Source organism: Marmota flaviventris, chromosome 17 (genome assembly GCF_047511675.1).
Source record: "Marmota flaviventris isolate mMarFla1 chromosome 17, mMarFla1.hap1, whole genome shotgun sequence".
Taxonomy (NCBI): Eukaryota; Metazoa; Chordata; class Mammalia; order Rodentia; family Sciuridae; genus Marmota; species Marmota flaviventris.
In genome coordinates this window covers 57636916-57653263 of record NC_092514.1, presented here as the reverse complement: position 1 = coordinate 57653263, position 16348 = coordinate 57636916, and the positions used below count along the sequence as shown (strand labels likewise).

The window sequence follows — 16348 nt, the reverse complement described above, 5'->3', positions numbered from 1 at the left end:
CCCTTCTGCAGGCCTCAAAGGCATACATTAAAGAAATGTCAAAATGGGTCACCTTGGGTAGCAGCACTTTTCTACCTAATTTTGTTTTCCATTACTGGAGATTGAATCCAAGGTCTTGCACATGCTAGGCAAGTGCTCTAACACTAAGCTATACCCCCAGTCATTTTTTATTTTAATTGAGACAGAGTCTCCCTAAGTTGTCCAGGCTGACCCCAAACTGCCTTGGCCTCCCAAATTTCTGGAATTATAGGCATGTGCCACTATGCCCAGCCTCTATCTGATTTTTTTGTCACTCTTACCCTGCCCATGTTTCAGATCCCTCTTTTCTCTGTTGTTGGACCTAAACTGTGCCCCACTCAGCACCTCACAATTGCTTCTCCATCTAGTCCCCCTCACTATCCCCTTCCACCTTCTTTTAGCTCTCTACTCATTGTCCCCACTCCTCCCTGCCTCTCTCAGAGGCTGCATCCCTCCCAGGGTTGGTCATCCCCTGGCCTCTGGGAGCACAAGAGGAAGGCACTTTGGCTTCATGATGGACTGACAGCCAGGACTCCCAAATCTGAGTCCTTCTGCATAGCAAGCCAAATCAAGTGGCCAAGTGGCAGGTCATTCCCAGCACAAGATACTTACCCCGTAAGCATCCACAATGAGCTGGAGGACATTGCTCGAATCAGTGGACAGAACCCCCACTGTGGTCCCTGGGATGAGCTCACTATAGTTCTAGAAAGAAAGGTAAAGATATCCAGAGTTTACTGAAGGAAAGGAGGGATCTCCTAAAGCACCACCCCCCAAATCAGACTGATTCTTGAAATGAAAAATTGAAGAAAAGTATAGGATATTTCATTTGTCACTTCCAGGAATATATCTAGCAATTTTTAAGGCCTGAGCAAAATTATAGGAAATCCTCCTACTCCTCACCTCATTGAATTGCCTCCCCTCCATCAGATCAAACATTAACACACCCTAATAGGTTGGAGGTTGGAGGGGAAAGGCCACAGAGAGGAATCTTAAGCTTCTGAGGAGTGGTTTGAAGAAAGATCTTTCCTTATTGGGTCCCCAGTTGATAGTACCATAGGCTAGCTCCCAATAACAGGACCGTCCATCACAGGGTCCACTCCACAGAGCCCCAGAGGCACAGTTACCTGGTAGAGATTGACTACATTTTCAGTCACTGCAAAGATCAAATTGATGTTTTTCTCAGATAGTTTCTCAGTCATCAGCCCCAGAGAGGGATAATCCTGGAAAGGGGGAAGGACATGGAGGTTAATGAAGATGTCTCACATACTCAATGGATTCTATGCCTTTGAACTTGGCTAACTTAGGCTGTGACCAAGACTTTTTTACTCCACAGGCAAAGAGAGATGCAACTGTGTTTGGATATGGTTTGAGTATGTCCCTCGAGATTTCATTGGGTTGAAATTTGATTCCATTGTGAGGTATTAATAAGATGGAAACTTAATCCAACTGTGTGTGGTGTTTAGAGGTAGGTAAGGGCCTTTGGGAGAAAACGAGGATTAGATAAGGTCATTAGGGTGGAGCCCCCCCATGATTAAATCCTGGTGGCTTTATAAGAAGAGAAAGATCAGAAGAGACACATACATACATGTGCTCTCTGACCCTTGAGATATGACTCTCTGCACTGCTCGGGACTCTGCCAGCAGGAAGACCATCACCAGATATGGCACCTCCAGAACCACTAGCCCAAATAAACCTCTTTGCTTTATGATTTACTAATATATAAGCAAGAAGGATAAAGTAGCAGCACAAACCTAGCTGTGAGCTCCGGAGTTAAATGAAGGTGACAGGTTGGTGACATCAAAGCTAAGCACCTCTTTTCTTCTTACTCAAACTTAATGCAGCAAAACCATAAACTAACTCCCTGGGGTCAGCCCTGGGTTAGGCCTGATCTTGGAGCAATGGACAAACACCTTCACCTGGCTCTCATGATCCTCCACCATGTGGTCTCAGCCTTTCTTCTAAACATTGCTCACCTCCAATCCACTTCCACTCAGGCTTGACCTGGGCCATGCTTCCTTCCACCTGGAATGGCCTTCTTTTTAGAAACCCACCTCCTTCCTTAGGAACTAGCTCGAGTTCTACCTTCTCCAGAAGGCCTTCCTTGACCATCCCAGCTCTTAATGAGCCTTTTTTCCTTTGGATACCTACCAGTAGCCTTTATTGACTACGCCATCCATTTTGCATTCATCATGCATTTTGTGTTATTAATAAATATATATGTCCTTGCCTTTCAACTAAACCAAAAACTACTAAGAGTAGGATCTTGGGATAGTTTTTATGTCCCTCAGCTCCTGATCCAGTTCCCTGCATAGGGTAGTGTCAAAGGTGGCTGACTCGCCCATTGCCTAGTGGTACTTGACTTGGATATGGCTGACACCAAGGAACTCCAGCCACACTGGTGAGGGGGTGAAGTGAGAACATATCCGTGGGCTCCTACACCCTGTAGGGAGCTCATGAGATCATCCTGTTCAGTCTCCTGCCTTTACACAGGGGTACCTGTAAGCTACCTGATAAGACAGTTGCTCACTTATTATCTTTTAGAGATGAAGAAGTATCAGCAATATTTATCTTATGGCTTACAATGACTTCTGTTTCAATTTAAATGTGTTTCTTCTTATTTAATGAATTGTGCATAGTTAAAGCATTTTAAAAAACATTAAAAAACGTACAAGAAGTCTTCTTGCATATCAGCTCAGTCATCCATTTTCTTCAAGCTAATGACTTTAAGCCCTTTAATGTTTCCTTATAGGACTGGCACTCTGTGTTTTTGATGATTTTTGTCTCTTTTTCCTCTGTCTTCTCCCAATAACCCCAAGTGAACATGGTGTCCGAAATGAGGACTCATCTGCACAGAGCAGGAGGGGAAGACCTGTTTTCCAGCTAGGCCTGTGAGAGTCTTTTGGACACATTCTGGATGCCATGGTGCTGCCGCTGGTGCTATGACAAGGGAAGCAGTGGGAACACTGACCCAGTCAAGGCTCTGTAATGGTTGCGCAGGCTGTACTCTGGAGGGGGATGTCTAGCTGACAGGAGACAGGAGCTGGGGAACTGCTCACTACCCAGAAGAAGGGCTGTCATTTTCCTATTCACACAAGGACTCTGCCTGGGTTAGGGCAGCCATAATAGATAGGGACCATGGGTGGTGCCAGGCATCTCACCATGGTAGTGGAGGCAGAGTAATGGTTGTCAGTGCCAACATGACACTGCCCATCATTGGGCTGGACGATGCCTGCCAGCCTTCCATCCAGTGCTATGTGGGTCTTGGCATCAGTGGTAAAAACTAGCAAATGGGATGCATCATTCCTCCAGCCAATTTTTTCCTGTTAAAAAAAAAAAAAAGGTAAAAGAGCAAAGCAACTTCAGCCATATCATTGATAGAGAACAAAGATCTAAGGACCTCCCTGCCTGAAGGGCTGGACAAGTCATCTTGGAGAAGGACCTCAGCCCTATTCCTTGGAATCCAAGTTAGAGCTTCCTAATTCAGAAATTTCTTAGGAAAATAAATAATTTCATAACTGATTAATTCAAACAGCCAAATGACTCCCTCTTAAACTCCAAACATAACTCTTCCACTGATAGTCATGTTACCCACCTACAGCTGGGCTGGGCTAGAAGAAATTCCATCTGAACATCTACCCACATTGCTGAGGTTAAGTTAACTCAGCCTTGATTTTGAAAGAATACCAGACAAGGTAAGATGTTCTCCCCAGAAAACAACTGGAACCAGTGAGGTTCAAAGAGTTCTCTCTTCTGGTCAAGGAGTAGATATAAGCAGGAACTGCATACCAGGAGCAACTTATTACTCATACTGTGCAAAGTTCAGCCTAGTTCTTATCTCAGATTGCACCAGAAATCCCTAGGGTGAGCCACTTCCCCACTTTGATCTGTGCCAACCACGCTTGGCACCCAAGCCCTCCAAACTCACATCACAAACTGTAGCCTGCATGATGGCATCAAAGCCACCCTCTGGGGCATCTCGGTTCCGTGACACACTCTGCTTCTTCACTTCCTCATTGAAGCGGGTTACCTGGTCTGTTAGTGTCAACACGTGTTTGTAGCCAAACATAGGCAAACAGGCATTCTTCATACTGAGAAGGAACAAGAGATAATGTAAGCAGACACCCTGAAGGAAAAAGGCAGCAAGAAATTGGAAGGGAAAGAGAATCAGACAAATACAGACTGTCGTATGCCCAGGCCAGTTCCACACAATCACAAATGCCCAGACAGATAAGATGCCAACTCTCTCATTTCAACCTCATCTTCTGCTAGCCTCGCAGAAAAGACAGTGAGTTGTGAAACCAGACTGCCTGAGTTCAAATCCCAGCTTCTCCACTTACTAGTCATGTGAACTTCAACATACCCCTCTAATCCTAACCCAGGAAACCAGGGACATGATAGCACGTATCTCATAAGAGCTGTTGTGAGGAGTAAGCAAGTAAGAATTTAGGCCAGACTAAGACTTGAGTTGTTGTTGCTGTGACCTTATAATGAACACTTCTCTATAGTAACACTACAGCAAAAGTCCATCACAAAAGAAAGTCCCTAAAATATCAATAAGTTGATATATCATGTCCAGACAGGAACATTGCTGTCCCCAGACTAATAGTTTGCTTGTTTAATTAATAGATGATGTCTTTCCTGTAAAAAGTACAACCTAGACAGAAGGTTAAAAGTGATAACAGTCCAGCACAGTGGCACACACCTGTAATCTTATCAGCTCAGGACGCTGAGGCAGGAGGATTGCAGGTTCAAAGTCAGCCTCAGCAACTTAGGGAGGCCCTGAACAACTTATCAAGACCCTGTCTCAAAATATAAAATAAAAAGGGATGGGTGTGTGGCTCAGTGCCCCTGGGTTCAATCCTTGGTATGGGGTAGGGGTGGGGAAACTTTATCATAAAACTTTGAAAACTAAAAAGCAAATTCACACCTTGTCAGGCACAGAGTAACCATCATTTTTAATTACCATAATACATGGATTTGCATAGTATTCACCAATTAAATAAGTCATTCCGCCATAAATTCAAGTGTGAAACCAGGGCTGGGGTGCCTCAGTGGTAGAGTGCTTGCCTAGCATGTACAAGACCTTAGATTCAATACCCAGCACCACAAAACACCCTATTCATCAATTTACACCCTATTAAAGGGTTCAATATCTCTAGGATTTAATTTCTTGCATTTTAACCCTACAGAATCCAGGCCCTCGATGACAACAATAAAAGCAAGCCTTCGGAAAGCATAACTCCTCTGCTTACTTATCCACGAATTTCCCTCTGCTTTGGACCTCACTGCTTTCCCATTCTCTTTCCTCCTATATATTTGTGACAAAGACCAAGAAGCTGATGAATTTTCTTTCTAGGTCCCCAACTAGCCTTGGACTCTATTGGCACAATACTCCAGATCCACAGGCTAACCCGTGTGTCAGATGGGAAAACTAGAGTAGAAAGGAGCTATGGGTTGACCAGAAGGCAGCCAACAAAGCAACCCTAGAGCTAGAAATGGGAACCAGGACTTGGACCTGCCTGGGACAAAGGGAGAGGGGTGCTTCCCTGGTTTCTGGAGGAGAGACTTACTCATAACAGGGGTTTTTGAGGGCTTCTGGTGGGGAGATATACATGTATGGTGACACAGGCTTGTCCACAAAGGCCCCAAAACCTATCCGCAGGTTACTGGTGAGCTTGCGCATTTGGGAGGCCAGCTTGGTACCCAGGTTCTGGATACTCCACAGATCATCTTTCATGGAGTAAGACAGGTCCATTAGGTAGTAGATGTCTACAGGGTAATCCTCCACCTGCCGCACTTGGATGGAGAAATTCTTCGAGTCATCTGGAAGCCATAAAGATATTAGTTTATCTCCTTTTCTTCCTCCAAGATTGAATAAATAATTAAGCCACCGTTGGGAAAAAGTAACTGCTTCATCAACCAAACTTGAAAGCCCTGGTCCCTTCTCTCTTGCTTTATGATTATGTTCCTCTTTCAAACTCTTGACCATTCCTATTTTTAACCTCTTCTTTTTAAGTGTATGATTTTTCACCCTCTTAAAATTCCCATCTGTCTAATCCTTTGGATCCCAAGAGTCTATCATCCTGAATCACAGGAGTTTGGGTAATTACCACACTCCAGAGTGTGTAAAAGACAGGAACTTTGTCCTACTCTTCTCTGAATCCATAGCACCTGACACATGCCTGGCACATAGTAAGTCTCTCTTAAATTCTTTATAGATATATAAATAGATATAGATACATTTTTTTTAGTTGCTGATGGACCTTTATTTATTTTATTTTATATGTGATGCTGAGACTCAAACCCAGTGCCTCACACATGCTAGGCAAATGCTGTACCATTGAGCCACAACCCTAGCCCTCTCTTAAATTCTTATTAATTTAATCAGAAAGTCAAAGTCAGTGCTTTCAAAAAGCCTGTCTCCTAGCCTCATCCTCCTTCCTTCTGAAGGTCTTTTGTCCCTACTTTGTCTGCCCCATTCCTTGTCTCTCTCCCCATGGAAAAGGGCCTCCCAAATTGCTTTCTCATTCTTCATCTCAGTCACACCTCAGCAGGGAGTTACACGCTATGTAAAATGGGCACTGGGGAGAACAAATGTTTTTTGAGCACCTGATATGTCAGAAAAGTTAAGTAACTTGCTCAAGGCTAAGTACCTAATACGTGGTAGAGTTGAGATTCAAACTCAGATCTGCTGACTAAAACCCTAATACTTGGCATTTTCTTCCATTCTCCTACCTAGATCTTCCCTCACATGCTTCTCTTCCCACCCCATTCTGAGATACTCCCCCAAGATTTCCTGCTCAGACCTCCACCTCATGCCTTATGCCCACCTGTCCCAGGTTTCTTCTCAAAAATAAGCCCCATGCCTACCTGGCCGTAGCCGGAGGGCAATCCTCTGGGGACTGACTTGAGTAACCTGAGAGCCATCTCCGGAACCCTTGTCACTGAGAGGTCTGGCCTCCAGGACTTGGGCCTCACTGACAGGAAACTCGATGGACTCCGGGGCACAGTTATCCTTCAGCAGATTCTCCTTCAGGTTACAGCGGGGTGAGCCCAGAGGCAGGTCCTGTAAGATAGAAGCCCAAGAGGAAGCCCTATAAATCAGAGCTATGATGACTTAGACCTTATCCCATACTTCGGAGCTAAAACAGCATAAATGAACCAGCAAGGTCTTTCCTGGGATAGTCCCTAGGACCTAAATCAGCATAAATGAACTGGTATGGTCCTTCCTAGGATAATCAGAAGGGAAACTGAGACATCAGAAGGGCTGTTCATGGATTGGTAGCCAAGAAGCAAGCCTACAGATGACTTTGGACCAGCATTTTCCTGACTATAAAATACAACTCATTTGTGGGTCTCAAAATCAATGTAGTAAGTGGATCTCAATCATCATCTCATTAAATAAGATGCAATAGAATAAAATAAGAAAAACAAAAGTATATAAATTGTAAAAGTTAAGTGTTATTTCATGAAACTTTTACTTCTTAGGAAATGAGCTATAACAACTATAACAAATAATAGTATGAAATGTATTTCTTTCTGTAGGTAAAGGTCAAAACCATTTGGAAGTTGGGAGACCATGAAAGCAGGGCTGTGTGTGTCCTGTTCCCTCTCTGTTCCCAACATGCAACCCAGGACTACCAACAAAGGTGGGGAGGTAGTGAAGCACAAAAGACAACAGCCCAGGAGTAGGCTGGCTGAGACTAAACCTCAGCATTTCTACTTACTAACTGGTTACTAGAGGGAGTCACCTAAACTCTCCCAGTCTAGTTTCCTCAACTGTAACACAAATAGCCCTTCCTTGGTACATAGGGCAGTCAAAACCCTGGAGAGTAGAATGGTAGCTGCCAGGAGCTAGGGTGGGGGTGGCTATGGAAAGTTGCTGTTAGATGAATACAGAGTTTCTGTTTTTTCATGACAAAAAGAATTATGGAGGGGCTAGGGTTGTAGCTCAGCGGTAGAGCGCTCGCCTAACACATACAAGGCACTGGGTTCGATCCTCAGCACCACATAAAAATAAATAAAATAAAGGTATTGTGTCCAACTACAACCAAAAAAATATTTTTTAAAAAAAAGAATTATGGAGATGGATGATGGTGACAATTTCACAATACTTTGAATATATGTAATACCATGGAACTGTACACTTGAAATGGTTAAGATGGTAAATCCTGTTATGTGCGTTTTACCACAATACAAATTACTTTTAAAAGAACAAATAATGAAAATAGTAGTAGTTCCTTCCTCAAAGGGATGTCACCTGGGGCTAAATAAGACAATGCATGCAGTAAGTGTAGGAAGAATGTTAGGTGCAGAACAGGCTGAACTATGTTATCTGCAGGGCAGGCTGAACAAATGTTAGCTGCAGGATGGCCCACGCACTCAAACCCCGCTCTGTCTGGTCCTTTATCATCTGCTTGTGTCAAAGCTGAACATTCAACCCCCACTCAAGGCTGAACACTCAACCCCCCCTTGTGCCAACAAGGCAGCTTGCAGACCCAGGGGCCCCGTTAGATTTGGGCTATGAAAACTCCCTCCTGCTGGGCCCCTCTCTCTCTTGCTCTCTTGCTCTCTTGTTCTCTTGCTCTGTCTCTCTCTCTTGATCTCTCTGTCTCCCTTGCGCATATGCTCCCCCCCCCCCCGCCCTCTCTCTTTCTCTCTTTTCTCCTCTGTTGCACTGCTGCAAAAACATCTCTTGGTCGCTTGAGTGTTGTGGTCACTTTCCTTTCATTGGTGCCGAAACCCGGGAGAGGGTTAAAACCCACTTTTGGGTCCCTCTTCCTTCTGAAGTGCCACTCACCGGACGAACTGAACCCATTTTCTCGATTGCCAGAACCACTTCCACCACCGGCCTTCAATTGGTGAGTTTCCCCTTCCTGGAGCCCTAAACCCAATGGTGGTGTCAGGAGGATTTGACCGTTGATTGTCCGGCAAACCTCTTTGCCCACCTGCGGGGAGGAAAACACCCCACCACACCTTCAAGGCCACGGTGGCCCTCAGGGATTCCTTCCTTGGGCAGAATAGACTCCTAGATTCAAAATTATTCCCTTCCCTTCCCAGCTGGTAGTTTACCAGCATAGGCTTTGTAGGTCTTCCTCGAAGGACTCTGTAACCTCCAGAGACACACAACAGAGAACTGAACATCACCCCACCCAGACCTTCATGGTTTCGGTGGCTCTCATAAAGTCCTAGTCCTCTCACCCCCAAGACTCGACCGCTAGAGAGACGCTTACCCTCCCCTTCCTCTCTCTTCCCCTGTCTCTCTCTTTCCCCTCTTTCTGGCCCTGGGAGTATCCGGCCTCTCCAGGAGGGGTCCCAAAAAGCCTTGGCCAAGGTCTCCCACGGCTCGGGCTCCGGCCAGGACAAGAGCTTCGACTGTCAGGATTCGGTGACGACCAAACCCTGCAGCTCGAACCTGCCACTAAGGCACTCCTGATTTTTGGCTCTAGCAGGGATGCCCCTTTTGCCAATAAATCAGTTTCCTCCTTCTCTCTTATACTATCTTTGTGTCTCCTTCCTTCTCCCCTATACTACTTTGCATCCTCTTTCTTCCTCCTTATGCTACGTTTGCGACATGGGTAATGTGTCCTCTCTGCCGGTCGACTATCCTCTACAATGCCTCTTGGATAACCTCAAAACCCTCTCCTTGACACAAGACATCAAACCCAAAAAATTGATCAAATATAGCACTCAGGCCTGGCCCACTTATCCCTTAAACAACCAAAACAGATGGTCCCCTTTTGGGTCCCTGGATCCCTCCATTCTAAGGACTGTGAGCATTCAAAAAATGGGTAAAGATGGCTTATGTCCAGGCTTTCTTCTTGCTCCGATCCAATCCTGCTCTCTGCACCTCTTGCAAACCTCTGCAAATTCTTCTAGCCTACAAACCAACACCCACAACCACTGATCCCCAATCTTCTCCTCCTCTGGACTCATCCACTTCTTTTGACCTTGCTGAGGAACCTCCACTCTATCACCTGGCTCAAAAAGGTCCTCACCTTCAACCTTCTGCCCCAGCCCCTCCACGGTCACCCCCAACACCTCAGCAACCTGATTTCTCCCCTCCAATTACTGGATCAAAAACCCAAACCTCGGCCGGTTCTCAGACCATTGACCCCTTACTGAGGTAGCAGTTACTGAAGGAATCCCTCCACCCACTCACTCCTCTCTTCTACTGTCAGCACCCACACCGGGTCCCACCAGGTCCTCTTATCAGCTAACCCAAAGCTCAAAGGAGCTGAGGAGAGCCCTCAGACCCCCTATCCAAGATCTGGGATAAAATGGCTTTTAAAGTTGCTTTTTCATCACTGAAAACAGGTTACTCAGAATTTAAAGTCCCTTACAGGCTTTTTGGGATATTCACTCCCATCCTGTTCTACTGCTCAAGTTTTCCTTGCTAGGGAAAATCCTATTCGTTTACATCACTCCTTCCTCATTCTCAGATCCACCGAGCTGCCTTCCCGTCTTCCCCCTCTCTACCAGGCCCATAGAAAAGTCTTAACTGACCTTCTCCAGAAATCTTCACCATGGCTGATTTTAGGACTTTCAGCAAAAAAATCTCTACAAAAGAGTTTAATGTAGATAAACTTCCTCTTTTCATATTGCCCTGTTTTACTTGGCTACTGGCTGAAAAAATCAGCACTCCAAAAGCTAGACACCCCCCTTACTAGTTTTTCACAAAATATGTGAACAAGACCTCTGGCCTTGAGCTGGGGCTTCCCAGAGATGGCTACATTTCTAAGATAAGGAAGTTACCAACTGGGCTCCATGGTAACAGCTGGCAGGGGGAGGAAAGAAAGGGAAGAAAAAGCTCTCCCCCCTCCCAAGTATCCTTGAAAAGTTAACTTGCCCAGAACAACAAAAAACTGCTTTTTGTGAACTTCTGCAGACTCTGAACTTCTGAGCCCCTCCCCTTACATGTTGGGTACAAAATTCTGAAACTACCTAAACTTGGGGTTCAGGGGATTAATTGGTTACAACAGAAGCAGTGAGCTCTGAATCTGGCTGCAACCAAATAAAACTGTTTCCCTATTTTCAGTGCTATCTTAGATGCCTTGCCTTGTCCATCCATACAACAGTATAATTCTATATACCTAAACATTGTTCATGTTTTCATGAAATGGTCAGCAGATGTGATTAATTGTGTGCTGCAAATAACAAAATATCTCTTTATTAAAATGGAATAATTTGCCTAAATTCAGAAATTTACAAGGATTGTTTCAAAATGTAAATAAAGAAGGAGTTAACAGATGGGAAAGAGAAATTAGAAGGTTCTAGGTATGGATTTAATAGAAGGAAAATGTGTTTCTGGATAAGAGAGTCTATTAAGTAAATAAGAGGGTTTAAGCAAGTGATAAAGAAGGTCTGTGTACATTGGCTATCTAGGTGTAAGTAAGTGCTAAAGCAAGTCTGTGTATACAACTATGGTTAAACAACAACTGTTATTTTACAATATTGTAATATGTTATTTCTTTAAGAGCTAAACTTGATTAATATAAAACATCAATGTAATTGTGGTACTATTACTCTTCTTTGTGTATTAAATGTGTTCATATTTTCCAGGTATATAAGTCTTTAAGATAGAAGCTTTAAAAAAATTATATCAAGCTGCTGTTCTCCAAAAGGTTGCATGGTAATTTTAGGCTTATAAAAATAACATATTGGAGATTTATTTATATCACTTAATGTTCTATAACTGGACCTGGATCAATAAGATTAATATAAAGTTCTATAAACTGGGTACAATTTAAATGTAATATCATATTGTATTAGTTAGTATTCATGTGACATCAAGCAACAATATATGTAAACTTTATAAAATGATATTTAAAAACAAAGATCAGTTCAATAATAGAACACTTTACCTAAGATTTATAAATCTTAGCCTTACCTGAGATAAGGCTCTGTCTCCCATCTTAATATATATCAGAATGACTCCAAAGTAAGCCAGACTTCAGCTAAAGCCCAGTACTCTTAATTTAAGGTGAAACTGACTTTGCTGGATGTTTATGATCAAAACTTAAAGTTAAATTAAAATGGCCAAAAAAACTAATATTTCGCTCTTACCCTCTGAGTCAGTCTGAAATCCAGGGAACAGGGAACTTCTCTAAAGAGCTTTGCAACTCTGGGCCACATAACCTCCTGATCAGGGAGATTATTGAGACCACTGGAGAATGAAAAGCCAATCAGTGCACTTGCTGTGAATAGGAGGGTCATTGGAGATAGGAGACATCCCTGATGCTTCCAAGGGAAGCCACATGGTCAAGCAAGACCTGGACCCATCCTAGCGCAAATGGCATTAGCAGAACTAAGAAGCTGTTCTCAAGTTCCCCCACAGGTGACTCCTATGGGAACTCAGCTGACTCTTAACAATAGATAAAAACAAAGTCCAGAAACCCACATTTATATCTCATTGCCCTGTGGGGCCCTGGGTGCATTTACACCTAAGTATTGAATGGAGGACACGCTATACTAGAAAGACCACCAAAAACCAGGAAGCAGGCTCTGTCTTAGGTCTACCACGAGTTGACCATGAGACCTCAGATAAGTCACTTTGAGCCTCAGTTTCCTCACCTATTCAATAGAGAGGGTAGACAATTTTTCAGTCCCTTTATCCAGCACTGTGTGGGCATATGTCCATGAAGTCTCCTTGCCAGCTCAAAGGGACCTACCAGAAAACTAGTAAACCCATCGCTGTGTGATAATAGCCCTTCTGGAAAAGACAGAAGGCAACATGGCACCATCAGTATCCATGTGCACCTGCACAACTCCTGTCGCAACTCGGTTGCAACCCTATAGTATAGAACACCCAATCCAAAAGTATGAACGATACATACAGGGGAGACAAAGGGGCTAACATGCAAAGGGAAAATTAACAGGATCTATAAGGCCCTGTTGCATTCTGGGCTCAGACTTTGGATTCAAATCTGCTGGGCCAGTGCCAGCACTAATAAATCCTGCTTCCTGGATGAAAATCTTGATGTCCCTTCTCTCTACCAGAATCCAACAACCTGGACCTATTTCACAATGTATAGGCCTTCTGGCTCTCCTACCTACCCCTCACAACCACTTCTAAAAATCAGGTGGATACCCCATACCAATATCCCAGAAGAGCTAGCGTTAATGTTAAGGTAGCTGGCGCTAATATCCACAAGAGACACAGCTCTGAGTTCAAGCAACAGTTTGTTGACGGAGAATATCTGCCAGGCTGCCCTTCTGTAAGGCACAGCAGCCAGTCACTTGAATGGAGGTTTATATAACTTTTTTAAACATGGAATAAGAGCAAGCTAGAATTGACCTTGGGTGCAGGTGGCTGGGTAACAATAGATTTTTCTATTCAGGGACCCTTGGAAGGGAGAAAGGTTATGGGAACAGGGTATCTTAGTTTCTTTTTCTTGGCAGCTTGTAAGTTTCAGTTTCAGGTTAAGATGGAGTCCTAGAACCAAAATGGAGTTACTAATGTCTAGAGACCAAGCAGTTAACATTTACTGAGCACTTACGCAGGTACTGTGATGAGCACTTTACATAGATTATTGCAATCCCCCTGACGATTCTGTAATGCTGGAACTATTATATATAATTTTACAAATGAGGAACCTGCGACCTGGAGGCTTCGCAAATGAGGAACCCAATCTTACAAGTAAGAAATATGAGGCTAAGCAACAAGCCCAAAGTTGCAGAGCTAGGAAGGGGCACAACTGAGTTCCCAACTAGATTGTTTAGTTATCTTCATAAAAAAAACTTTATTTAATTCTGTATAGAATGGGGATCAAGGCAGAGCAGTAGGGGTGTGGAAGAGATGGTCGAAGGAGGAGCCCACACCAGAGAATGCCCCAGGTAGGGAGCAGGATGCAAAACAGGGATGTGTGAGATATAGGGAAGAATGGGTAATGTCCTTCCTCCTTGGTCTGCTCATGTGATCTGGTGGCCATATGCCAGGAGTGGAACGGAGCCTCAGAAAACCACCATGCTCAAGAGTCAGCAGCCCAAACCTCCCGATGCTCAAAGTCCCTGTCCCTCTACCTCTCCAACCCAACCACTCAGATGGGCTGAAAACCCATCTGTGAAACCTGTGAAAACCTCTCTCCCAACCCTTCTCTCTCAGGAAATAGTCTCTTTCTTACAAAAACAAAACACACACACACACACCCAAAAAAAAAACACCCTACCCTTATTTCTGATTGCAGCTCCCCACAAAGCCCTGAGAAAACCTTCCCAAAAAGGCAATGAGTGGATCACCAAGACACCAAGGAAGCTGATCCCTTCCAGGACAAGGCAGATGCTGGAGGAAAGATCTGGGGGTGGGGAGAGCAGAGAACTGAATGAGAACTGCAAGCCATCAAATGTCTTCAAGCTGCTTCAAATGAAGGAAGAGAATGTTCTTGAGGGAGGTTCTCTTACTCCCATTTTCTACTATGGCGGTCCTAATTAGAAGAGGATCTCAAGTGCAAAGACATGCTGAGGTCCTTAAAATTTAGTATGAATTTCCTTAGAAAAATAAACACGGAAAAACAAAAATGGTTTCTTACCCTCCCTCCCGCCCCTTGACATCAGAGGCCTGCTCATCAACCCCGCTCTCCCTGAGAGCCTCCTGTCCCTGGAGGACACCAGAGCAGTGACCTCAACACCCTTGAGCAACATTCCCTTCCTGAATATCCAGGCAGAGATGGTAGAAGGGATGTCTCCAGGTTACTTGGAGAGAAGACTAGAAAGAAGGCAGATATGAAAGTTGCAGTTTCCAGTGAAACCGAATTTTATACAAAAAGGGCAAAAATGGACAGGACCCAGGGAAGATGCTGAGCACAGAGGTGGGAGGTGTGGCCCCATGTGCTCTGTGAGCTGCTGAATTACCTTCCTTTCCTGGGAAGTGACACGTGCTTTTGGTACTATTCCCCATTAATCCTGTTTTGGAAATTGGGAAAGTACAGCATGAATAATTATTATGCTGTATATCACACAGGATTTGGTCAGGGGATAAAATAATTTTGTGAGCATGAAAGGCTTTCAGAATACAAATACCTCAGTATAAGTCAAATACCCTCAAATCCTTTGGATATGGTTCAAACAAGTAAAATTGAATAGAAGGTGACTCTTTTCTACAATTTCCATTGTAACTAGTACTGTTTTTGCATATTCTCCTTAGAGAAAAGCAAGGGGCAACATGCCCTAGTACTTTCCTTCACTCCAGGGAACTACAAAAACATCTCCAATCCAAATAAATTAACATTGTCATCTTGACTGGTTCATCTGGCAAAAACAAGAAATCACTTGAACATGCAGAGATGTACAGAGAGAAGAAAAAGAAGGAGAGGAGAAGGAAGACATTGAACTTTATAGTTGTGGGTATTCATACTTCCTTGTTTACAAGGAAAGAACTCTTAATTTTATCCCGTCATTGTTGATGTTTTTTATAATAACAAGTTGAAGCAAAACTCTCAAGATGGACATTTATCCTCCAGGTTAAAAATAAGCAGAAAGAAAGAACAGCAAAGAAGTGAGAACAAAATTGTGTTTGTAACTAAAAAGAACCATAAAGAGTGGCCCATGCCTTTCCATAGCTGCAGAGAGGAAAATAAGAAGGAAGTCCTACTGGAGTCTTCTATTTTTCTAGACCCAAACCTAACCTTCTTCTTTCACCCCTGGATGTCAGATTAAGAGGGAGCTGGTCCACCTCCCAGCATGCACTCAGGCCTACATACCAAGCGCTAGTATTTCCTCCTGTAAAGTCCTTGCTTTAAGATGGATGGCCATCTTAAGTGACAGCCGCCATTTTAAGAAAAATGTTGCTTTCCCACCCAAGGGCCTTTCTGAGAAAACTCACCACTCCCTCATACCAACTCTACCCTTAACCTCTTGGCTCTAATCCCTGAGCCTACTCCATAAAAGCCCCATACCCCAAGCCTGTTTTGTCTCTCTCCATCTATGGAGAGATGGCCTTTATTGACAACACTGACAAATAAACTCTCGTGTGTATCTCTGCCTGGTCTCCGTCTTTCATTTGTCGCTCGCCCATCTCCTGGTTCCTCGCTTTCCTTTCACCTCCACCTTAGGGTTGCCAAATTTAGCAGATATTTGGGACATACTAATACTAACAATTATTTGCTATTTAATCCATATTTAATTGGGTGTTCTGTATTTGACTGGAAACCTCAATTCTGCCTCCGTTCTCCTTGATCAACAATCAGTTCTTCTGATGAGCAATGTTTGTCCAACGTGCTACCATGACAACCCATTCTGATGCAATAGGTCCAGGGTCCATCCCACAAACCTTTATTTTTAACAAACACCTCAGGCAATTTTCACCACCAGGTGAGTTTGGAAAGGTGTAGGC

The 16348-nt window shown here is 43.9% G+C and overlaps 1 protein-coding gene across 1 annotated transcript in view; it reads right to left on the bottom strand.

The window, feature by feature from the left end:
* Positions 1–16348, bottom strand: part of LOC139702341 (integrin beta-3) — a 59108-nt gene that overhangs the window by 22817 nt on the left and 19943 nt on the right. The window contains exons 3-8 of the mRNA XM_071603309.1: positions 6889–7084; positions 5589–5841; positions 3944–4106; positions 3177–3338; positions 1143–1238; positions 631–720 (exon numbers count right to left, since the gene is read on the bottom strand). Coding sequence (XP_071459410.1) covers positions 631–720; positions 1143–1238; positions 3177–3338; positions 3944–4106; positions 5589–5841; positions 6889–7084 — 960 coding nt within the window. The remainder of the gene's footprint in view (positions 1–630; positions 721–1142; positions 1239–3176; positions 3339–3943; positions 4107–5588; positions 5842–6888; positions 7085–16348) is intronic.